Source organism: Stegodyphus dumicola, chromosome 8 (assembly GCF_044657685.1).
Source record: "Stegodyphus dumicola isolate Sdum_Otavi_A_Nest chromosome 8, ASM4465768v1".
NCBI lineage: Eukaryota > Metazoa > Arthropoda > Arachnida > Araneae > Eresidae > Stegodyphus > Stegodyphus dumicola.
Window position 1 is genome coordinate 178,551,961 of NC_140775.1, and position 26,603 is coordinate 178,578,563.

Sequence of the window (26,603 nt, forward strand, 5' to 3'; positions counted from 1 at the left end):
AGATTTTCTGCCATTTAATATATATTAACTTCTTATTTAAAATAACTTTTATGTATTTTAAATAATTTAAAAATTATCTCTATGAATGAAAGGCTATGAAAACAAATGATAACATAAATGATTACACATATCTAGTAAATAAATATTATTTAAATACAGCTTTTTCCACAGTAGATCCAAAAAGCTGCCCCACTTGGTTAAAATTTAATTTACATTGCAAGAGATATATATGTACATTTAGAACATTTAAGATTGAAGAGAATATTTTTTTCACTAGAATGTTTGCCAAAACTGCCATTCAACAAAATCTCTTATTTAATGAAGCTTCATGTAGGATTCTGTGACTTTGTTAAACAGAGGTCCCACTGTTTATATAAAATATAAGTTTACAAAACAACAGAAACAATAAAATTCGACTTGAACACTTTACTATTATTAAAAATAAAATACCTTTTCATGGTACTGTTATCAAGATCAAAGTTATATCCATCCATTTCTTCGATTTCATCCATTTCTGGAGTTGTAACTAAAGCATCATTAAGATTAACATCCAAGTCATCCACCCAACCATCTCCTATAATTTAATAAAATATCAGCAATTTCACATTTGATAAGCAAAATATATTAAATAAGCATTTAAAATTCTAAATTATTCAAGAATGTCATTTTTATCATTAAAATAAAACTATCATTCTGTAGCTGAGCATTTAATGTGCATTACAAATGCCTCTGTGAAATATTATAATGAAATACATGTTTATGAAAATTTTCAATTAGATGTATTATAAACAGGGTTGTGAAATTGGTAGGGAAAATGACTGACTCTGACTCCGACTCCTGGAATTTTAAAAACTCCGACTCCCTCACATATATATGTAAACATGTACACATGGGTTACAGCTTATTTTTTTTTTAATATAAAAGAAGTAATAGATGCTAAAGGGAAAAAACTGATGGTGTAGCAAAATATTTATATTAATTAGCATTTATTATGAAATGGAAAAACTGGCACTAGTTATTTCTAAGAAAGAGTATAGCTTCAGCAAGATCTTTGCTGGAGGGCCATAGATCCGATTTAATAATCTTCAGAGCTGAGAAGAGTCTTTCCACACTAACTTGAGTAGGAGGAAGAGCTCTTACTGTTAGGGCTACTTCTTTAATTTTTCAGGATAGATTTTTATAAGTTCTAAAAGAGGTGCCTTGCAAGCACAACCATGTTCCTCTATTTCTTCAAAGGCTGTGTATAAATCTTGTTTGTATTTTTCATTTTTATATCTAAAGGCTCTCGGTTCTTTATTTTCATTTTCTTGCCTTAGCCTTTTCAATATTATCCAAAGATATTTCTCAAAATCTAATTCATCACTGGAAAAGGATGATAACTGTAATGTCAGAACACCCGTGTTAAGTGTTCAACTCAATTAAAATGTCTGCAGTTTGACTGTCCTGATTTGAATTCTCCAGTTGTTCTGAGTTGTTCTTACCATTGTCCATTGTCCATGTACCATTGTCTTTTAAAATTAATTCCAAGTTTATCTTATTAATATGTATAGTAAATTTACTCATTCCCAGGTTTTCAGATCCTAAATTCCAACTTATAGGCACCTTGCATGTTGCAAAATAAGCAAGATTGTCCATGTCACTGGCGAATACACACTTCCTTGAAAATAGGTTCTTAATAAACAAAAATCTTTCTGGCATTAAAAATTGAAGTGTTATATATATATGTCATAATAAAAGCAAAGGAAAAGACGGAACACTGTAGATGCGTAATTAGCCCCATATTGAAGAAGATTTTGATTGCGTAGTATGCTAGTAATGCTAACTTGGTAATATCTAAAGAACCTGGCAGTCGAGGCAGTTTTAATTCCATTTTTATTTGCAACTGATATTTGTGGCCACAATCACTTGGCACTCTAGTCGTGCCTTTCCACAGAAGATTTACATTTTTGATACTGTTGGGAGAGAAAGCAAGCCAGCGAAATTACATCTTAGCACAGTAGAGAGCAAAAGCTGAAGTGTGTGTAGTTATGCAAGATGGAGGCACGCGAAGAGAAAAGTTTTGGTTTACAACGACAGTTTCAGTTCTTAATTATTACGTCATCAGAGTTGCACGGGCCATAGAGTGATCTAGAAATGATGCAATGCAGAGAAGTTATTACGATTTTAGAATAGAGAGGAAGAATTAATGTTTTATAGTTTAATCTATAATTTTGATTCATATATTTTTATCTTACATATATATATATACTTTTTTTAACTTGAGAAAATATATGTATATAAGTTATACAAATATTTTCCAGTCAATGTATATGAAATGTTATATATATATTCAAGTTAAATTATAGATATATATATAGTATTTTCAATGCACAGTTAGATAGATGGATGTTCAGCAACTTTCGATACACAAGTAGAAAGATGGGATATGACCCTGACACAAATGAATTTGAAGAATTCCCAATCTTTATTTTCACATATATAAAACCATCTTGGTAGACATTTATCCACACATAATGAAATACGATAATTTTTATGTACATTGGTTTGTTAAAGGTACAGTGTAGGCATTTTTGCAATGTAAAACAGAATGGTGTTGGCAGAGCAGAAGTTAGGGAAAGGAAGATGACGTAGTTACTTGCTAGCAATATTGATACCAAGTATATGCAGAAAGTATTCTAAGCTATGATTGGTTAATTTTAGTTTTAGTTACCTTTTTCAAGCAGTGTTATGTAACATTAAATGTCTCAAATTTGGGAGAACAGATGAACTTAGGGAGGGGGGGGAACATCATATATAGAGTAGTAAATTTTAAGGTCGCCAATCGTATTTTGTTATATTTTACATATATATAAAACTTGAAACAATTATGCAAATAGGACTTGCAAAACAATATCCTGTGCAACTGCAGGTTGCATAACATAATTATTTACTACTTAAATTAAAACAAAACAGGCAAAGTATAATATAAAGACGGAAAAAATTTTTTTTTCAAATTTCTGTCATATTTTGCTTGTTTTGTTTTTTACTTAAAATACTAAATAATTACATATAGAGAGAGATACACTTTAAAAATTGATCAAGATAAATGATGTGCTGCAGATTCATAACAAAGAAGTTACAAACGTGGCCAAATTAAAAATATTTCTTTTTTATTTTTCATCGACAAACATTTCTGACAGTCATTTCATTGACAGACATTTCAAGTCAACACTAATAAACTGAGAGTAAACAGCACCTTACTTAAAGAACTTTTGGCATTTTTGATATCATTATAATAAGAAAAGAAACATCAGAGCAGTAGAAAGCATGTGCAGTGTGTTAGAGATGAAACTTTTATTAAAGGTGATTTAGTTTGGATTTTGATATCTTTTTATTGGCTAATTAATAACTTTCTAAAACTATTATTGACTGTTTGGGTTTCAGTTTTTAAAATTATCTACATCACTAGTGTTATGTAAAAGTCATATGAATGGCTATTAATTTTGAAATGATGCACTTTAGAGAGGTTTATTACAAGCAATTTCAATTTTTAGAACAGAAAGGGGAATTATCCAAATTAAGAAAGAGTTAGAGACTGACTGCAAATTAAAATTAAAAATTTGGTTTATGTAGTTTAACTTGCACACATGCATACATACATATATACATAACAGATGACATAATTCTAACTTTTTCATAAGCTACTAGTATTGTTTTATTAATTCAACAACTCACAGGCAGAATGTAATGGTAGAATTAGCATATGTGATTCAATTTAAGGATACTGCATTCCTAATTTTACAAATAGTGTGTTTATTTATCTACTTATTTATTCTGTTGTTTATGAGTGTAAAAGTTACTTTGAAAGTAATTTCATCAATAGTTATATATTTTTTTCAGTGTAAAATACTTTGATATTTTTAATAAAAAGACTTTCTTTACTTAAATAATTCCCTATTATTTACCCCTTCTTTTCCCTGTATGCTTTTTCCCTTGTACTGAGATTATTTTCTTTACATATATATGCATTAAAAATACAGGGTGTTTATACAGTCCCGGACCCATTTTGATTTTTAATAACTCATAAAGTAATGAAGATATAAACAAACTTATGGCATTTATTGATGGAATAACTTGTATATTTTCCTTTTCAGGTTTGAATACCTTTACTTTTGTAAATATCGTCTGCGCGCATGGTTAATTTCAGATAATTTCATTTTCCAGTCCAAATATCTGTACTTTTCTAAATATCATCTGCTTATTAATTGCATTTTTCTCTCTTTTGTTTTTGGCAACTACTGCAGTGTTATGGGGATTTGTAAAGGACAATGTTTACAGGAGGAGAGTGTCGAACATTGATGACCTAAAAGCCAGAATTACAACCGCAATAGCCTCTGTGGATGCCGACATGCTTGCCGGTACCTGGCGTGAAATTGAATATTGACTTGATATTCTCCGTGCGACGAAGGGGGCGCACGTGGAAGTTCATTGACAAAGGTCATGAAACTTTTTGAGTCTACCTAACCATTTATGTTATAAATTTTAATCTATCTTCATTATTTTATGAGTTATTAAACATCAAAATGGGTCCGGGACTTTATACACACCCTGTATAATCATTTTGTATTTAATAAATCCCGATTGAATAATTCATAAGGGCTATTTGGATTATTAACTATATGCAACACTCTAAACCTCATGTAAAAATTAGATAAGAAATGTGCAAGCAAAACTCAAGATCACATGACTAAAAATTTGCAAAATTCTCTGCTCAGCACAAACCTTTGCATATGTGGATTATTAGAATTGTGTCATATTAAAAGTAGACATAACATTGCTTGCAGTTTATTTGGCTGCAAACCAAAAGTATGCTTGATATTGTTTTGATATAAATGATCATACTCATAATTTAAAAGAATGCATAATTACAGTAAAATACAAGTATGTCAACACAGTAAATATGTTTGTGGTTAAACACATCTCCAAATTATTGAATATTTATTTATTAGGAAAAAATATGTGGTGTGTTTTTACGGATCAATATTCTAAATTAACAGAATTTCCAATAAGCTTGAATGCAGATTTATAAAAAATTTTAAAAACCAAAAATTGTAATTATGTTTATATATATAATCATTTTTACTTCCTTGTACATTGTAATCACTAAAAATTTTAGGTATCATATTTCAATAAAAATACCAATTTTGAGCATTTGTGAATCCATTTGGATGTTTTTTTTGGGGGGGTTAACATCTGTACTTACAGACAGAATAAAGGACTGTTTCCTTCCAAAAATGGATTGTAAAATGGATTCAAAAGGGACCTTTTCTTGATGTATGTATGTATGTATTTTGCGCAACTCAAAAATGATTAGCCATATAATGTTGAAATTTTGTATATTGGACTCCTATAATATGTAAGTTGCACCTACATTCTTATTGCAATGGACAGAACCAATATATGTATATAATATGTGCATGTGTGTGTATATATATATATATAATATGTGTATCTGTACATAATACATGTATGTTGTTGTGTGTGTGTGTGTGTGTGTGTGTGTGTATATATCCACTCTCTTATCCGCTCTTTATCTTTGCGATCATTGGTCATAGTCATACACCTCCAACTACAGAAGTGTTTTATATGATGAAAATATTCATGCTATGACAATATTATTATTTTTTTAATTAATTTTTTTCAACAAGTAAATAAAATTTAACTTTTAATTCAGTCTCCCCATTCCTATACGTATATTTGGGAAAGTTTTATACTTATTATGAGAAATAAAATTATAAAAAGTTAGACTTCCATATGACAAAAATTGAACGGGATATTTAAATTCAAAATTTGCAATTTTTGATGTCCTTTTCAAATTGCCTTGAGAAATCAGTTAATCAAGTTTGAATAATTCAAGGAAATAAATTTAAATGAAGTGCAGCAAATAATGTGTATAATTTAATAGGTCATACAAGGAAGTTATGTGATGGCAATATCAGATTTTTTACAAATGTAATTCTATTTTGATTTAAAACTGAATATTTCATACCTGCTTTAAAACATATTTATTATTATTATTTTGGATTTTTTCCCTTGTTAAAAATTCAATTTTAATATCATTTTGAATGCTTTTACATATTTATGCTTTAGAACACAAATAACTATACAATTCATTACTTTTAAAAAAGATTAAATTTTGTATATTACTTGTGCCTGTACTCCTGTCACTTAAAGTTATTCTATCTGTTATCTGGCCTTTTTCAGTGACAGATTTTTCTTTACCCTTGGAACCACTTTTACGCCTAGGACTGGTGGCAACTGTTGAGTAGGCAACTTCCTGAAAAATAGTATAGATACTTATTGATCTGTCTTATCTCATAACTGTGCTTATGTCCAAAAGTATTAAATAATGGCATACATGAAATCAGAATCTCCACTACGATACAACATAAACATTATGTTAAAATGTAATATCTATTTTAATTTTTTTTTTTTTAAGAGACACCTTCTCTCTGGAATAAAGTGCAAAATTCTACATACAATAGGCATGCAGAGTTTTACACACTTGTAAAAAAATCATTAACGTAATATGATTCTGAAACCAGTCGATTTCTTCCTTTGAGAGTACCTTTTAATCCATGACATTTCAAAATCAATGATTTGGAGCAATCACCAAGGAATTAAACAACCTTCCATTGAACTGTGAAACAGCAGATACATAAATGTCACTTACTTTCTCTAAGCATATCTCAATCCTGAAGGCAAAAAAGTTTATTACTAATATTAAAAATATGTAAATCTACTTCCGTCATGTATTTCTGAAATCTGAAACTTACTATGACCTTTTTTAAATCATATCACTAATTATGTTACCGAATCTATACCACTGCATTTATATATTCATTAGTACTTTCTCAAAATAAATGCTGGCAGGAAATCGAACGTAACCTTACAAATACATACAATTTTATGGAAAGTATGACTATTTTATAAATTCAGAATAAATACAAAAATCAAAGATAAATACAGAAATTCATAAACAATAATGCATGTAGTTATACCGGTAGACAGTTACACACTATTTCATTCCTAAGTTGTAGTTGGCAGAATTCTATCCATGTGAGCTCTTCACACCAGGAATCAATAAATCAAAATAAAAAAAATAAAAAAATTGTCAAAAATATATTGTCAAAAAAGAATATTATCAAAAAAGAAATGTGTGAGCTTTCAAATCAGCTTTAAAATTGCTCTGTAAGCCTTTGTTTCGGTGGCTTGATTTTACATTGAAGCACCTTTCCATGTTTTGGTAATAATAAAAAATAAATCACATTTTATGGCTCTAAGAAATATGTCTTTTATTATGGATGATACCTTTGTCATGGAAGAACTGAATCATGATGATTCATTATCCTGTGACTGCCATATCATTATTATTACTTCTTTCTTTTTTTTTATCAATATTAATTCTTCTCGATTATTTACAATTATGTTATTGCATAGTCAACTCATGGGGTAAAATAAACAAGTTACCACATCTGGCCCTTTTGTTATAAAATTTTCTTCAATTCTAGTACCATTAACCAGAAATTACATTTTCCTTTTAAAATGATACTTTAAGAAGGTATAAAATGAATAAAAAAACTATTTGTGGGAAACATATTTTAAAAGGAAAAACACACAGAAAATTTACCTGAATTTCACTTTTAAGACTGGCATTAGAATCAGAACTTTGATTAGGAGATACAAGAGATGGTACGTCAGCAGGACTACTTAAAATATTTGAACCAACTTCTTGAGGAGATACAAAAGAGGTGATATTGGATTTAGTATGTGGGAAATGAAGAGGCCTAAAAAAAGAAGCAATTAAACAATGCATGGCATTAAAATCATGAAAACAAAATATTTAATATAAAAAATAAACAGTTTATACAACAAAGGCAGACAAGTTAATCATTTGTTTCTATTTAAGCTTTCCCTTAAAAGCAACATAAAAACTTATTGGATATCAGAATTACTAAAATGGACTATTCAATTCTAGCTGGCATTTTTTATGATGAAAATTTTATGATGTTCCTAGCAATTTTTTAAATAAATTACATTACATATGTGAATAAACTTAATTGTATTATTTATGCATACAGGTACATAAATGTAATAATGCTTTCAAAAGGGTGAGAAAAGTGACACGAATAGTATAGGGATTTTACTCAGTTTAATATTTTGTTTTTAGTTGACTTGTAACATAAATTATGTAATAAAACCTTTTTTTTTTAAATGTAAAATGCTTCAGTCAAAAAGCCAAATAAGATCAAAGTGTGGTGTTTATTAATTTAATTATAGGTAACCTGAAGCATGGTTTTAATACCAAAAACAATGCTTTAGACTACATATAACTAAATTACATTAATTTCAGTCTTTTTAATAATTAATTAATTAATTCAGTCCATCAAATTATATTAATTTCAGTCTTTTCCTTCCCCCTAAAGCCTGGGCCCACCAGCGGCCGAGCGGTAACCTCGCTGAACACTGGTAGTTCGGTCCGAGGTTCGAATCCCGCGAACGGGCTGGCTGCATGGGTGTTTTCGTGGTTTTCCCCATGTGTAACGTGTATACGAGCCAGTTTCCCTTAGAAAGTCCTCCACGAAGGCATCCCTCCTCATAGGCAGATAGCCCTCGTGTGCTTTGCCATAATTAAATACACCAAATACACCCCTAAAGCCTTCTGCAATCTAATGTAGGATATTTTAAATGCTTTATTATCAATTTTATGATTTTCCTTTTTCCTCTGATTTTCTGTTTCAATTCTTTTTCTTAACCAAACTTTAAATGATTTCTTTTCTACTTCTATTTCAACCAAAACTCCAGCTTCCCCCCCCCAGGGTTCATTCTTTCTTTTTCTCTATTTTTCCTACCCATCTTCCACTCTTTTTCTTTCCTAAAAAAAAACTTAAGATAGCATTTTGTAGACAGTTGGAATAGAAGTTATTATTTGTCTGATTACTGGTACAAGCTCAGACTTATTATTATAAAACTTGAAAGCATTTTTAACTCTCAAATATGCACTGAAAACGTGTTTTGACATTCTAGAACGTACTCAATATGAATGTTCCCTGAAAAAGAAATACTCGCTATTCGCAGATATTTCTATGAGAAAAACACAAACATCAAATTAATTAGTTTGGATAATTTAATCCACCAATTGCATGTAGTTTATTCAAAAGAAACTTGAGCACTAGTCTATACGAATAATAACCTTAGCTTTAAAATCATCTTCAAGCTAAAAAAGTATTCATTCATGAATTAACTTAGCAGATAATATACTGAAAAGGGACATTCTTAACAATAGCTAAACAGTTTGTTATAGAAATTTTTAGTATTATCTTATCTGATGCCAAAAATCTAAAATCTTTTACCAAATGAGACCTTTAATGATAACATGTCTGCATCATTCTGTACATTCTAAGAGTAACTGTCTTTTACAGATGCTGCTCCCAAAGTTATTTTTACCTAACCAATGATAGCCATTTATAATAATGGAAACAAAATTTTGGTTTCAAAAACCATATCTGCCTCTCTGTCAATTTGCTGCTGTACACACTTCCAACCACAATATATATGCCCTGCATGGTAGAGGGTATGTATATGGACAATTATAAATAGACCAGATAAGAAAGTTACTCCAGTTTCAATAAGAGACCAGTCAAGTGAGAAAATAAAAGAGCATTTGCATGAAAAATTAGAAGCTGCACTTTTATTGTTATCTATTGTTGGTAATGAGTAATGAATTTAAACAAATCAGTTGTGTATTAGTTTAAATCAGTATTAGTTTTGAATCTCTTTTAATGTAACATACTACTGACATGCTCGCACAACTGAGAAACTAATAAACACAATATAACATGAAATTAAAAAAAATCAGCTAGAAATATTAAAGCAGTTATATAATGCTACAGCAAAGAGATAGTGCTATTTCCTGGGTTTAAACATAAAATGTTTGAATACACAGATACAGTCCCCTTCCCCCAAATTTTGTTTTAATTGTGAAATGAAATTTACACACATAAATGTGAATGAGAATGCACTTTTTTATTAGACAGGTTTTACAGAAATGCAGCAAGATATCCCAATTTCTTTAAATTAAATATAAATATAATTTTAATGAATAAATGTTGTTTTAGCTACTGCAAGTATCTAAAAATAAATAAGGAAATTCATGCAAAGAAATGAATATGTCTCAGTTCCCTTTTTCAATTACTTGGGTCATGGAATGAAAATCAATGGTATATGTTGATAAATTGCAAGACTGTACCTATAAGAATGTAAAAGTGTACCTCTTTAAAAAAATTACTTTCAGCGAGATTATTATTATTTAAAATAAACACACCATGACATCTACAGAATAAAACATCATTTTTTTTTTTTTTAAATCAAGTTACAAATAAGCACATTTAAAGTATTAAACTAGAATTTATATACTTCACTTTTTGAAATTATGTTCTCTTTTAAAATTATAAGCATTATTTAAAGACAAAAAATTCAAATTAAAATAGAACAATTTTTTGAAGGAAAATTAATTCACTGTAACAATAAACCTTTCTCTAAAAAGGACTATGTAATTAAATAAGCATACACAAAATATAGTACATTACTTAACAGAATTTATGTTAAAGAAAAAAAAAGAAATTCTACTAAAGCTACAGAAACTGCAGTAGAATCAAACTTACCTCGTTTTGGTATTCAGAACTTCTAATTTGTCAGGCCCAAAAAGAATTTTAGTCCTTTCCATATAATCCATGTGCGTTTTGAAAAGCTTTAAAAGAATTTAATTTTTTTTTAAACTGTTGTTTTATTTACTAAATGTCATTAAAGCCAACAAACTGAAAATCAAAATGAATTTTTCTGGGCTATTTTCATGCTCATTTACAACTTTTAATAAGTTCTAAACCATAGAGAAAATATTTTACTTCAGTATATCTTTCATGAAGTATAGCATACTCCTTTTTCATTTCCGAATCTTTTTCTTCAAGACGAGAAGCTGGCAAAAAAATAACAACAATTTATCAAAATTAGTAAAATATCAAGTTAAGTTTAAAAACAAATTGTCTATTACACACCCAACAATACATCACCAGACAACAAAAATTTAAATAAAAGTATAGCTTTTGCATATTATTAATTAAATTAGCTGCAGAATTTTTGTTATCAATTTTTAATAAATTACTAAACAGATGTCTATCTTTCCAAATGAATCAAATCTATTTTGCTACATTTTTATTTGTAAATGCATTGATAATTTATTAATAAATAATTTTCCAATACGTATTTAATTTAAGCACACTAAAAATGCTGTAAGCTTTGCATGTTTGTCAGACTGATAGGAAACAAGCATAAGAATATAAGGAATAAGATAAAATTATGTAAAAGAAAGATTGGGTTTGTGTTCATGCTATAAAAATTGAAATTTGATAAAAGTATCAGAAAATGCATCCAAAAATGTATTTAAAAAAAAAAGAGAGACAGAGAGAGCTAAAGGACATTTAGACATTATGTTTCTAAATTCAAAGATCTGCACTGTACTCCAAAATATAATTTATAATAACATAAATGTTAATTTTAGAAATGCTCCAAGCAACAAAATATACCAATTACCATAAAACATATAACATTTTATTTCCCCCAAAAAAACACACTTTCATAAATTCAATTTTCAACATTTGTTTACTTTTATGTAAAAACCTTTACTCTTTTTCAGTACAACAAACTATTTCAAATTATCATACATACAAAATGACAGGCTGCAGTTTTTTAAGCATTCATAACCTTTCCATTATGAAGGCCTTAAGATAGTCTAATTTGATTTAAAAAAACTTTTTCTTTCATTTCAAAAAACAAAAAGAGTGACACATATGTCACTTGCAAGAAGAGTAATACTGGAAGCTTCAGAGCCAAGTAAATACTGACAGAAATGCAAATAAAAACAATATACAATTTTAGTAACTTTTCAAAATATTCCATAACATTTTCCTTATTTCCTTATTTATGACAAATATTTATGTCACACAGTCGAGCAAGAATTTATATTAATGAAAATCCTAAATTACCATGATCAGAAGAATTTTTTGCTTTGAGTTCTAACATGCGCACAATGGATTCTAAACTCTCAACTTTCGCTAATAAATTTCGTCTATCATCATCAGTAGAGTATTCAATTTCAAGTAGCCTCTGAAAAACATAAATATGTATAATTAATAAGTAGATAAACGGGTAGTGTTCGCAGTACTAGATGATATGATAGACACTTAATTAAAAAAATTGAAATGATGGAAAATAAAGGATCAGTACACATCTCTATTTTCTAACCTGTTCAGCTGATTTTCGAAGCTGTTTTTCTCTTTCGTATTGCGTAACAAGTTGTTCATTGTCTTCCCTCAAAAGTTCTAATTCTACTTCATGCTCTTGATTGTCCATAACTGCAGAATCAAGACTCTCGAGGACATTAACAACAAGAGGCATAAGTTCTTTAACCACATCTTCATCGTATTTTTCTATCATACGTTCTAGTTCCTGATATATGTTTGAAGCTAAGCTCTGTACTTTTTCGGACATAACATGACTATCGTCAGAGTTAGTGCCATATATCGTTTCTTGCATAGGGGATTCCATTGTTAATCTATTAGTAAACTAAATGATCAGAGAAATCATCGCTGCAGAATCTAAATACAAGGTTATTTTGAAAATCAAAATTTTACGGCTGCCAATAAGACTTTCCTCGCGATATGCTATAAATATCTGCTCCTGAAAAACTATTAACAAGCGTCATATTTTGTACCCAAACCAAAACGATCAATTCATATACATTAAAAATTACATTACAAGGTAAATAAACATCACGTAACACAGAGCTTGTGATTGCTTAAAACTTTTTTAATGATTACGATAATCTCACATTCTTTGTATCGATGTCGTGAAACAGCTGTCGGATGTTAATCTGGTTCATTGCAGTCCGACTGCTTCTGCAGAAATGGTTTCCGTATTATCCACGCATAAAAAGTATTAGCTGGTCTATATTTGTTCATATTTAAGGTGTCACAAAACAATGCCAGAATGTCAACTATAATGCATTTAATTTTTAATTTTTTGGAACTATTATTTAATATAAAGTAAAAATAAGTATAAATCAAATGTATAAAGTGTAAGTTATGTAAAAATTATTCTTCTTGTAACTTAAATTTAAGCTAAAATATATTCAGTAATTTGCGAGAGTTGTTTGATCGCCAAAGCACATGCGAAGAAATGCCTATATCCAATTGGTCTATTTCCACGCCTATTGTTGCCCTGCTTTGGCAACACACCTTTAGAGCTTTGTCGTTGGAAGAATTTGGTTGCTAAAAACGTAGCTGATCTAAGACTGTTGTAATTCTTATTTTAAAGCTTATCTGTATTGCTGAATTATTACTAAAGGTTTATGTGTGAATGTTTTACTATTAAATGTAAGCAATTGAGTTTGAATTGACCAAGAGTGGTTGAATTTATTAAGGATATTTAAAATCGGAAATACTTCATCTATTTTGGCGCCACTAATACAGGAACGTAAAGAAATGTGAGCGGGCTATTTGTGTTCCTCGGGTGGGGAGAGTTGCGGAACATAGCTATAATTCCGAAATATGTCAAGATCTGTAGAAGAATTTGGAATTCCTTCTATAGGCTTTGTAAATATCTAACTTTCGCGTCCCAAGAAACACAGATACCTGGTTCAAATTTTACTACCTTAACATCTAATACACAGATATCAACATCGACGGACATCACTTAACTTTACAGCAACTCATTTAAATAAACTTAATCATCTTCATACCTATAAAAATAATTTAAAGTATAATTGTAATCAATTACAAATATTATCTTCTTCTCTCATGTACATTCTCCATCACCATTTTTTGTCGAAAGATCAGCTACCAAAAGAAGTTTTAGCGGTTTTTTGGTTGCATTTATGGTTTTTAACCGGACCTCATTAGCTTTAAACAGCCTCAGGATCTTTTTTCGTTTCACATAAGAAATTTTTAAAAATATAATCAAAGATCACTTCGCTTTCTGAAATTGCAGAAGATGATATTCGTCGTTATAACATTAACATCCCCACAGTGGTTGGACTAAGCAAAGAACGTGAAAGAAAAGGGATCAACACTCATTCATGTTCCATTTCCATTCATATTCCCATTCATGTTACATTTTCTGTTTTGTCATAAGACTATCTTTGGACAATTTGATGGGTGAGGCTGTGCCTATTTTGAGTAAGTATTCATGTTCTTGAACACTCTATCCAATGTCAATCTTCCAGAGAGTTCAAATATTATTGCAAGGCTCCGTATACAGTATTTTATACCTCTGCGAAATTTTAAAAAAAGAAAAGAAAAAAATTAATTTCATGAAACTATATTGGCCACGACAACTAATTTATTATGCGGTACTTCTTGAAGACCCGAAATAAATTAATGGAATCAATTTATGACACATTTATTTGCAACTTTTCATTCTTTTTGCCTGAGCAGTTACAATGTCTGTGTATAAATTTGTACTGATACTTCTGATTTCCGTTTTCCCTACCAGAATGCGAATCAAGTTAAAAATATTTAAGATGAGGCTTTTAGATTGTAAGACATAGAGTATTTCTGCATCTCGAGGCCACGTCACTAGGTTTCTCAAGCTAAAATAAGATAGTAGTCTTCGTCTCTGCGTCATAATTGCCGACCTTTTTATTATTACATTGGTGAGAAGTTTGAGCCAAGATAGGTAAACTAAATGATAAATCCGTTAGATAAACCTAAATCTAGTAGTCTTCGACCATTGGATTTAGGTTTAACTTCAGTTTGACTTATTTTGAAGTCATCTCTGTACAGGTGGTTGGCTGACTTTGTTAAGCACGAAACTTGTATTTTATATTCAGGGTTCTGATTTAATAACAAAACGTTATTTTGTAACCTTCTCAAGCCTTTTTCGCTATCTTCAGACAAGCGATAATTAGCTCTAAGTCTGTTAGAAGTTTAATGTCATCGTTCATTTGGATTCGAGAGCGGTCAGAATGGATATTTTCGGTAAAATATGATACTCAAAGATTTTCGCGGTAGCAATACTTCCTTTACTTCTCACGAGGAAGTAAAAATATTTTTGTTTTGCAGTTGGCAACTAGTTACCGCTAAAGCCATTCGGTAACTAAAATCAGATCTTCGTTTAGTTTATGTTTTTTATAGTGAGTCTTTTTTTCACTTCCAACCTGATATACAGCATTAAAGTTTAATTTTAAAATGTAATATTGTAACGTCTCGAAATACTTTTTTTACGCATAGCAATGAATTGCACTCGAATTGAAAGAAACTTTAAACGTGTACAGTAAAATATATTAATAACAGTGACCTGATTTATAATAGCAGTAGTTTTGATTTCTTCAGAACTTTAAACCACATATACTCAAGTAGTATGTATAACATACAAAAAAATTTACAAAAAAAAAATAAATAAATAAATAAATAAACAATTTATCCGAAAGTGGGTATACTGCAAACAGAAGATTTAGAAAGGCCCGGAGATATAATATTTGGCACATAAACTCTTCAAAGGGATATGTAAATTTTTGTCAAAATTCGTTTTAATTTTTTTAAATTTAATGTTAAGAAATAATAATATTAAAGATTTAATAAATAATATTAATAAAAACTTTACTAGTTATTCTATTATTAAGTATTTCTTAGAGATAATTTTCGCATCTATCCTTGCTTAAAAACCCACTATTCACTGCAAAATTTCAGTTTTTGAGCTATTGGATGAATGGAATACTATTCATCGTAAAATTTTAGTTTCTACGTTATTTGATAAGTTATACCTCAAATGGAATTTGCATTAAATCTCTGGGGCAATTTACCAATTCTTCCAAGACAATTCGATTTTTTTTTTCATTTGTCTAATACTTTAAAATTTCGAGCTTAGGAAATCTGCTGTGTGACGTCTTGGTAGTTTCACATTATACAAACGATCATTTTTTACTTTTCTCAGCCAACAATGATTATCAAAGGACTGATGAATGGATGCATGGGCCATCCCTCCATTCCATCCATTTCATTCCATCCATCCGTTTCATCCATCCATTCCATCCATCCACTCTATCCATTCCATTCATTCATTCATCCATCCATTCCATCCATCCGTCTATTCCATCCATCCCGTCTATCCATCCATTCCATCCATCGATCCATCCATCCCTCCATTCCATCCATCCCGTCTTTCGTAGTCATATGCTTCCAATTACAGATGTTCTTAAATGACGAAAATATTCCTGTTTTGCTAATGTCAAATTAAAAAAAAAAAATTTTTTTTTTTTTAATGGGGGACAAATAAGGAACTGTAACTAGCATGGTCTCCCAGATCCTATATTTTTATTTGGGGAAGCTTATGCCCGTTATGAAAAAAGAAAATACAAGAAGTTTGATACGACAGGAATTGACCTGGATATTTTATTTCAAAATTTGTCGTTTCTGGTATCATTTTCACTTTGCCTTGAGTGATTGTTTAATTAAGCCAGAGTAATTCAAGGAAGTAACTTTAAATAAAGTGCAGCAAAAATTGTGTAGAATTTAATAAGCAGTACAAGGCTGTTGTCTACATCGTGTTCTTTAAATTGACATCAACCAGCTTTCCCTAACTTGCATATCTCAGATATCAAGATTAAAACTTCACTCTGTTAGCATATTTACTGCTTCAGGAATTAAAGTAGATGGTCAATCCTACATAACCAAGAAAGTGTTTTTTAGTTTCTCACGCGTCTGTGTCATACAGGCGCCTTTTAAATAATGCAATTTATTGTACGTTAATTTGAAGTCATTTCCAGAAAGCCCATGGGAAAGATTTCCAAGCTTTTGAAACTTAAGGAAGTCAAATTTTAGAGTTTCCTTACAGCGTAAATTCCTAGATGTAGTGAGCTGAGTACGGAGGGCTGAATCAGTTACTGTGAATCAGTTACTTACTAAAAACGTGAAGCATGACTTGAAGAAAATAGCATGATAGATTGATAGATGCTGAATCAATTGCAGAAAAAACAACCTCAGGGCCTGAAATAATGAATGAAGCCTGAAATAAATCAAACTGATGTATTCCTAAGCAAATATTGTTCGAACAGAAGGTGACATATAATGCGCATTATTCAATCAGCCTTAAGCAATAGGGTCAGTCAACATAATTCCAATTATCTGGATAAATATTTCAAAACAGGCGAAAAATCAGCATTATACGTTCACAAAACACGATGCAAAGTTCTGCAGTTGAAAGTCTAAATCAGCAGAAGATACTCGGTTACGAAAGGGAGCACAGGCCTTTAAAAATTAGCAACCATTTACAGGCTGTCAGTGGCGTAGCTAGGGTGGGGCAAGGGGGGAATCTGTCCCCGGGCACAGATGCAAGGGGCGCCAAATTGATGCTACGAAATTTTTTAATGAAATGTTTTCCTTTCTTGGCACACAGAAAGGGGCGCAAATTTTCAGTTGTCCCCGGGCGCTGGAGACTCTAGCTACGCCCCTGCAGGCTGTGAGGGTTAGCAAAGTATTTATAACAAAGAGAATTTGCAGTTAAAAAAACTAAAAAAAAATTTTTTAACAAAAATTGCAACTCTTTCTTTTTTTTTTTTTTTTTTTTTTTTGTCCTTTGATCCAACCAATTTGTATGTAAAATTTTCGGCATTTTTATTTCGGATATATAGATTTTTAGGCCAAATGGGCAAAGAATGTCTATTAGTCTCAAAGCGATATTTTGCGTCAAATCACTTTAAAAGTCCAAATCACTTTTCAGATTGATGCCACCAAATATTATTGTCCAGTATTATATTTAAAGGAACTAAATAATTAAGAATCGGTATGAATATATGTAGGTTTTTCGCACTGTGAAAAAACAACGGTACCTATAGTCATTAAATATTGAATAACATAGTCCTCCATCCGAACATGAGCATCTGGAAGCCGAATTTGGAATTTGTTTCATTATCAATTATTTATTATCCATTTCATAGTGTAAAACTTTTGTAAACTGTCTATCGGAAATTCTAAGAAACTACTATTTTTAAATACTTTTAGCGTAATGTGGGGTTAGTCCAAATGCTTTCGAAACATGTATGTATCTGTAAATAAATTTTTAAAAAAAGTTCGTTTGAGAGTATTCAGATTTTGTTTATTTATTTATTTATTTTTGTTTAAACTGTTACTTTGATTGCAGATAATCGGTGGGCAAAATTACTTAGGCAGACTTTCTCTAACTAACAGTTACCATTTCCAAAGTCACAGAAAGAGTAGAATAGGTCAACATTCTTCCATGTTAAGTAATAATTTTTTTTTTAAATTATTGATTACAGTACCTCCCATCCTAGCAAAGTTGCGTGCATGCCGTTTTGGAGGGCATGAATTTTATGATACAACAGAATAATTTTGCATACATTTATAGAATAAAATTGAATTTTATAAATATTAATTATGTTACACTTCCTCACGGTAACTTACTAATGTTTAAAAAGAAATTTAAAAAAAAAACTGTAAAGAAATATTTCATCTAATTTCATAGCCAGTTTCTTTTGAAAAAAAATTAACAAGGAGCGAAATATTCTATCAGTTTTAACCACCATAAAATAAAGTTATATCTGTAAATCGTCTGCGATTATAAGCATGCTTTCTATATGTATCGCTCAATGCATATACTATGAGTGCGAAATACGTGTAAATAAACAAATGAGCATATGAAACATGTATTAAAATCATTTTCAATAGCATGTAAATATAAGTCATCTATTAATAAGAAGAAATGATAACTAAGTCTCACACATTTTAAATGTGTTATATTATGCTTATACATGCTTGTTCAACAGAATTCAGATTTAAAGAATTTCAAGATTGTTGAGGATGATAACTCTTCTAGAACAAATACGAACACTATTATTTTATTTTTAAAATCTGATATGATTAGTATATTTTACTTTATCTCCTGCTTGTAACGCAAAATTCAAAGTTCATCAGATAAAGTTTTTTGCCATGCAAATAACATGAAAACAAATTTGAAAGAGTTTTTACCATTTCAGTCATTTCTATAATTAAGTTGGTTAATTCATTGTACTTAGTGTAAAATAATTTGATGTTTCATTCTAAATTATTGCTAAAAGCATACTACATGAAATATTGGGTTGTCAAGAAAGTGCTTTCGATTTTCACAAATTGATAGCGTTATGTACGTTTTGTTATTTTTCTGTCAAATTTTGTATACTTTTTCTTTTCTTTTCTCTTTTCTATTTTTAGTCCAAAGAGGCAATTTGCTTGAAGGACTATTAATTTCGTTTCGGCATTTTGTGTCGAAAACATTAAAAGGCTGAATACTTTTCAAATCGTTGCGACCATATATTATCGCCCTGTCTTATATTTAAAGAAATTAAATAATGAAGAATCTTCATAAATGTATGTATGTTTCTCGCATTGTGATAAAACAACGGTACCTAGAACCATCAAAATTTGAATAACGTAATCTTCGTTAGAACATGGGCATGTGGAAGCCCTAATTTGAATTTGAAATTTGTTTCATTACCGATTTCAGATCTTGTAACACTTCAGCGAATTTTTGATTAAAAATCTAACGATTTCAAAGCGAGCAATGGCAACACAGTACGAAAAAAAAAAAAAAAAAAAAAAGACATTTTTATCTCCAGCGTGCGAGTCTCTGTATCGGAAATTCTAAAGATATGCTCATTTTAAAATTAGTTTGCGATACTGCTCTTGAACTAAATTTTTATACTTTGAGTACGTAGAACATGATATTTAATAAATAAAGGTAACACTCAAAACGTTAACAAAACGCCCCTTTGGATGTTATAAGGTATTTCTCCCGCCTTCGTAGTTTAGTGAGCACGCTGGGCGCGTATTTCAGAGTTCCATGGTTCAATTCCCGGAGAGGGCGTTGCTCCTTTTTCATCACTCCTGCTTTAAAATTACCCAATGACGCTACAACGTAATTTAAAATCTGAAAATTTTCAGATTTCTTTTTGAGTCCAAAAGGACTTTAGACTCAAAATGTCCTCCCTGAAGGACTATTGTTTTCGTTTTGCGATTTTGCGTTGGTTCAGTATTTAGCAATTTAGCAATCTTGATTTTAAGCAAAAAGAAAGGAGATGAGGACTTTGGCGAACGCCGTTTCCTTCAATTCATGAGGCTTCTAGTTCAGTATAAATGTCCGTTTCACTTTTCAAACTGTTGCTACCAAATGTTAGAGTTCTGTATTATATTCGGAGAAATTAAATAATAAAAAATCTGCATAAATGTATGTCTATTTCTCGTATTGTGATAAAACAACGGTACATAGAGCCATCGAATTTTGAATGGCGTAATCCTCTTACAAATTTGGCATGTGGAAGCCCAAATTTGGAATTTGGAATTTGTTTTATTATCGATTTCATATTTTGTAAAACTCTAACGAATTTTTGATTAACAAACTCAAGGATTTCAGAGCAAGGAATAGCAACGCTATACAGAAACAACAAACAACATTTTTATCTCCAGCGCGCGGGACTGTGTATCGGAAATTCTAAAGATATGCTCATTTTAAAACTATTTTGGGATATTGTTGTTGAACTGAATTTTACGGTTTAAGTGCGAAGAACGCGACATTTAATAAATAAACGTAACACAAATGTTAAAAAAACGCCCCTTTGGCCATAATTTAAAATCGGAAACCTTTCAAATTTGTTTTAATTTTTTTAAAAAGATTTTCCACTGATTTTTGCTAGGTTGCTGTAGATACAAATGCTGTGTATTTTATTACAACTGTTAGTTTACAATTAATTTTAACATGGGGTTCATATGTAAACATTTTCGACATATTTAACTTTTTACTTTCTTGTACGAAGTAAAAAGGAAGTATTGTAATCGCGAAAAGTTTCAGGCAACATATTTCAACGAAAATATCCATTTTGACCGCTATCGAATGCAATTTAACGATGTTTTTGCTTGATATCTGTGAGCAAGGACAGAATAAAAGACACCTTTCCTCCAAAAAAATTATAAAACTGCTTTAAAATTAATTCTGAAGAGAATTTTTCGTGGCGTCTGTACGAACGTACGTACGTACGTATCTCGCATAACTCAAAACCGAGTAGCCTCAGAACGTTGAAATTTTGTATATAGGACTGCTATAACATGTAGATGTGCACCTCGTATTTTGGTTGCAATCGGCCGCACCAAACGTATATAAATATATTTATATATATATCCACTCTGTTACCCGGCTCAGTGATCTCAGTATCTTTACTCTTATATGTTTGTAAATTGTACATTTTTTGCTTTAAAAATGATTGAATTATGTTGTTTTTATCTTCCGGTTATGGTTTTTATGCCTTTCGTAATTCTGGAAGCAATATTTGTACAATTATCAACAATTTAAAAGCTGTTTAAGTGCGGTTAAGTTTTAAATAACATGGCGGACATATTTGTTTACATTTGAAACAGCAGAATTGTAGATTTGTTGCCAATCTAGAGAGACTAAGCTTCGCAACACAAAAATAACGCCTTCATTTATTATTGCGAATTAAATCATGCTTAAACCTTTCTGGAATTTTTTTCGAGGAAATAAGTGTTTAAGATTTACTTCGTAATTTTTAATGCAGACATTTTGAGTTTTTATGTCTTTTTGCCTTGTCGCGAAGTGAGAGCTGAATTAATTAAATGAGAAATACTAAATCGTCTGTGAAAAACTGTTTCTTTTCTGTTTTGTTTGCTTAATTTATTTCATACATCGTTTTAGCTTTATTATAGTATTTGAACAGAACATGTGGCAACGATAATTCTTCAAATGATATAAATTTTGTGCATTCAGAGTGTCGTTATAGTAAACAAATATAGTGAATTTTAAAGAGTGCATTTATTCTATTGTGGTTTATGCGCTGTCGACGAAGTAGATTTAATTCAATCCAATCAATTTAAATGAAATTCAAGAAAAAATGCGTATAGTTTAATATTCCGTACAAGGAAGTCATGTGGTGTACACATCAGATTTTTTTATTTTCATAAAGGCAGGAAAGTGGCTGAGGCTCACGAAGAGATATAAAGTTAGTGATGTTGATTGCTTAACAGTGTCAGAATGTCACGGAATGTGTCAGAATTTGTTTCGGAAGGAGAATGTTAATAATTAATATAGAATTATTCAAATTTCGTTTCAAAGATGTTTCACTTGAAGATGATCAACGTTCTGAAGTTCATGATGACTAAATTAAAGCCATAATTGAATCTAATCGCAATATAACTGTGCTAAATGATTAGATTTATCACACAGAGCAACTGAAAATAAAGTAAGATGCTTTGGACTCGATAAGAAGTTCGATTTTCGGGCTACCCATGGAATGAAAGAAATTCAGTTAACACAGTGAATTAATACTTACAATATACATTTTAAACGCAATACAATCGCCTCTTTTTTTAAACAAATTACCATTTGCAATGAAAAATGGATTGCCTGTAATGACATTAATCGAAAAAGATCATGATGAATTAGTACAAATCATATCGAAAATAAATTACATCAGAAAACCGTCATGATGTCAACTTGGTGGGATAACAAAGGTGCTGTGTATTTTGAGCTGCTTCCAAGCAACCAAACAATCAACTCAGATGTTTACTACCAACAACTTATCTTATATATATGCGGCTTAAGTCTTTGTCGCCGATAGTTTATTGGTTGCTTGCGTAACTGTAAATTGTTTTTATTCCTCATGCAGTGCAGCGCGTGACGAATGTTATGACAAAGATAAGTTGGAAAAATTAAAAATACAAGAGCACGTGCATTTAACATTTAATAAATAAATTTAACATCTATATATAATATATATATATATATATATATATATATAATAAAGACTATAAAACAAATAAAATGAAATAAATAAATATCTTTATTATATGCGGCTTAAGTGTCTGTTTGTTACCGATAGTTTATTGGTTGCTTGCGTAACTGTACTAGCCAATGGGGCGATCAAGGATCAAGGATCAAGGAAGTTCGTGTTACGGAGTTCTTAGGCATAAACGCCTTTACCTCCACATCATCTGAAGAATAAAATGTCATCATCAAAAGAGGGAATTTTCTAATAAGGTAAAAATTTTGTTAAGCCGAAAAAAGCTTTTAAGAATAAGTGCCTTCACACTGAAAACAAATATAAAACTCAGAAGGTCTAATTTTGCGCCAAAAATAAGAGCCAGAATAAATTAGATAGGGGCAGTCATCTTGAACAAAATTTTTGCTAAAGACTAGAAAATAAAAGCAGGTGTTTCCTTGATACTTGATCTTTCTTTGCGAACGTCAACTTCGCGGAGGGGAAAGGACGGGGGGGAACGCTCTTACGCGTCGAAAAAAGTTGCTGTGTCAGTTGGTCAGCTGACGGAGGGAGCAGTTTCGTTTCCGCCCGCTATTCAGTGCGGTCTTTAAGGCCAAATGATTGACACCTCTTAAGGGGTGCTAAAAGCAAGTAAAAGCCCTTTTAGAAGGGCTGAAAGAGCTATTTTGAAGTAGAGAAATAGTCAATTGACTTTAGATTTAAAAAATTAGGTTCAGTCGCCTGCGACTGTAAAGCTTCTTCTTAAAGAAGCAGGAGGGGTTCCTCCGGTCAATGACTTAAGCATTCAAGACTCGAGAGGCGGGAAGGGGAAGGAACGAGAAGTAATTATTCACATGCATGTCAGTGTGAGCATACCTTGCCCGTTTAAATGGGTTTGCAGCATAATCCGGGTTGAGAACCGATCTCGGTCTCTTCCTAGATGAGGCGACTGCAGGATCATATACAGGTAGCATATGCAGCACAGGATTTGCAACATGTTGAATATTTTTGAAAAAGTTTTCCGAAAGTCGCTGTATAAAGCGATTAATGGGCATAATTTTGAGATCGTTATGAATCTCTTCGTTCCTTATATACCACGGAGCTTTGAGTATTTGCCGAAGCAATTTAGATTGAAAAGTTTGGACATGTTTTCTGTTAGTCAGTGCTGATGGGCCCCAAATGGGGCATGCATAAGTCAGAACAGGCCTTATGATAGACTTGTAGAGCAAAATCTTGTTGTCAATTGACAGGTCGCTATTTAAAGCGAAGAAGGGGCGCAGATTGGATTTGACAGCCGTCGCATTCGCAATGATTTTTTGAATGTGAGGTTGCCAAGTTAATTTTGAATCAAGTAATACACCAAGATATTTATATGAAGAAACCCAGGGAATAGGTTCACCGAAGAGAATTAAGTTATCTAAACGGGGGATATTTCTTCGGATGAACAGAGTAGCAGCACATTTTGCGACATTGATTTTGATTTTATACAAACCGAGCCAGAGTTCTAAGGCTGAAAGGTAACTCTGTAGTGTAGAGATTACCGTGAAGGTGTTGGAATGTTGTGCGATGATGGCTGTATCGTCCGCATATAAAGCAAGATCGATACTAGGGGCCTTAGGAATGTCATTTACGTAGAGGTTGAAAACTGAAGGCGCGACGAGACTGCCCTGTGGACAGCCGGCAATGGGGCGAATGGGCCAATGGGGCGAAGTTGCCACGGCACAGGGTTGTCGTTTCAATTGAGACGCAGACAATTTCCTGTAAAACTTGCCTTTGCTATGACCATCCATAAGTCTCAGGGCCAAAAGCTTAAGCGTGTTGGCATTTTTTTACTTGAGCCTGCATTAAGACACGGTCAAGTTAATGTTGCCTGTTCAAGAGTTCGTGAAAGTACGGACATAAAATTAAAAATAATGGATGATCCGCTTCAGGGCGAGCTTAAAAATAATGGAAAGATCTACACAAGAAATGTTGTAAACAAAGAGATCTTTGACATGTAAATTAGCATTTTACTATTTAAATCACCTTTATTTGTTGAGGTAGCGCTGGCTCTTAAGAAATGTGCCGCCAGTGGTTTCCTTCATTGGAGTCTACTTTAATCAATTAAGCAAGTAGAAGGGGGAAACCCCGTGGGGCAGTAAGTAAAGTGTCGTCTTCGTCACCTGCCCTAGACAATTTAGTTTGAATTAGCAGACACCTTTGCACAAATCATTTTAATTACAATCTATAATATCTAGAACAGCGGTCATTTCGTATGACCGCCGGGCTTTCTAGTATGGTATACCTCCCGCCTTCTTAGCCTGTCTTCGTGGTGTAATGTTCAGCATACTGAGCCAGTATTTCAGAGATCCGTGGTTCGATTCCCGGCGAAGGCGATTGCTCATTTTAATCTTGTCTTCTTTCAAAAATCCTAATGTCTCTACAAACTCATGAAAAGGAATAGCGTTCCACGACGACAGAGCGAGGCAATACGCATCTTTAACAAAATGTACGAAAGTACTGAAGTTTGGCTGGGAAGTGATATCGCATCCTGCATATAGTCCCGACCTTGCAATGTCGGATTATCATTTTTTTCGAAGTTTAGAAACTTCTTAAATGATAAAAATCTCAGTAATGACCATGACCTCAAATCGCACTTGGTTGAGTATTTTGCTGATAAACACCATATTTTCTATCATGAAGTTATCAGAAAGATGGCAAAAGGTCATCGAATAGAATGGAAGGATTAATTGACTGATTAAAGATTATTTTTTGTATTAAAAAATAAGTTTTATTTCACACTAAAAAAAAAAAAAAAAAAAGAAAGAAATTGCAAATTGCTTTATTGCCAATCCCATATAATATTGGAATGTAGGAACTGAGACATTTAACTACGAAATGTAAAATTGTCTTTCTCTTAACGCCTTCAAACATTTAATAGTAGTATAAATAAAAATAAAATCTGCAATCTTTTCTTCGAACTGAGATACAATTTAACACCTGAAATATATGTAATCTAAAGAGCCTACTAATTTAAAAAGCCTACTAAGTTAAAAATTAATCCCCTGAAATGCAAGCTACAGAACATAAAATCTTATATTTAAGACAATCTGTTATAGCAGTTTGAAAATGTACAGGATAAGCATATGTTGTAATGTTATTCCATTATAAATTTCGCGGAGATATTTTGTTTATTTAATAAAGAAAAGACAGGATTAATAAAAGCGTAGCTGTGCTTTATTCTTACCCGTCCATTTCCTTTTGCTTAATCAGCCCATCAGCGACAGAGCGGTAAAGTCGCTGAACACTAGTAGTTCGATCCGGGGTTCAAATCTCGATGAACGGGCGTGTTGCATGAATATTTTCGTTCCCCGTGTTTAACGTGCATACGAGCCATTTTCCCATAAAAATCCATCACGAAGGCATCCCTCACATCAAGCCGATAACCTACTAGTGCTTTCTCATAATCAAATAAACGAAACCACACCTTTTACTTAATCATTTGTGGATGAGATCTGGAAGAAATATTCCTCTCATGTAAAGAAATAACGATTTTGGTTTTACTAGGGCATACTGTTCGTAAAAATAATACTTCATTTCAAGGTTACTTACTAATAAATATCAATCAGTCTGTAGTTACCTACTTTTCTGAAGTCATATATCATAGGACATTTTTCGCAACTTATTACCTTTTTATCAAACAATGATATGATATTAAATAAATGCAAACGAGTAATAAGAAGGGAAAAAAATTAGGTTCTTTTGAAATAAC

General features: G+C 31.3%; 1 protein-coding gene across 5 annotated transcripts in view; it reads right to left on the bottom strand.

Annotated features, from left to right (window-relative positions):
* The window catches only part of LOC118181070 (C-Jun-amino-terminal kinase-interacting protein 4-like), a 91,698-nt gene extending 78,753 nt beyond the window's left edge, over positions 1-12,945 (bottom strand). For 4 of the 5 annotated variants that reach the window (XM_035350151.2, XM_035350153.2, XM_085822799.1 and 1 more), the window contains exons 1-7: positions 12,340-12,945; positions 12,081-12,201; positions 10,944-11,014; positions 10,704-10,789; positions 7,670-7,826; positions 6,187-6,316; positions 451-574 (exon numbers count right to left, since the gene is read on the bottom strand). In XM_035350151.2, coding sequence (XP_035206042.1) covers positions 451-574; positions 6,187-6,316; positions 7,670-7,826; positions 10,704-10,789; positions 10,944-11,014; positions 12,081-12,201; positions 12,340-12,642 — 992 coding nt within the window. In that variant the 5' untranslated portion in view covers positions 12,643-12,945. The remainder of the gene's footprint in view (positions 1-450; positions 575-6,186; positions 6,317-7,669; positions 7,827-10,703; positions 10,790-10,943; positions 11,015-12,080; positions 12,202-12,339) is intronic. The other variant, XM_035350150.2, reaches the window with a different exon arrangement.
* Between the last annotated feature and the right edge of the window lie 13,658 nt (positions 12,946-26,603).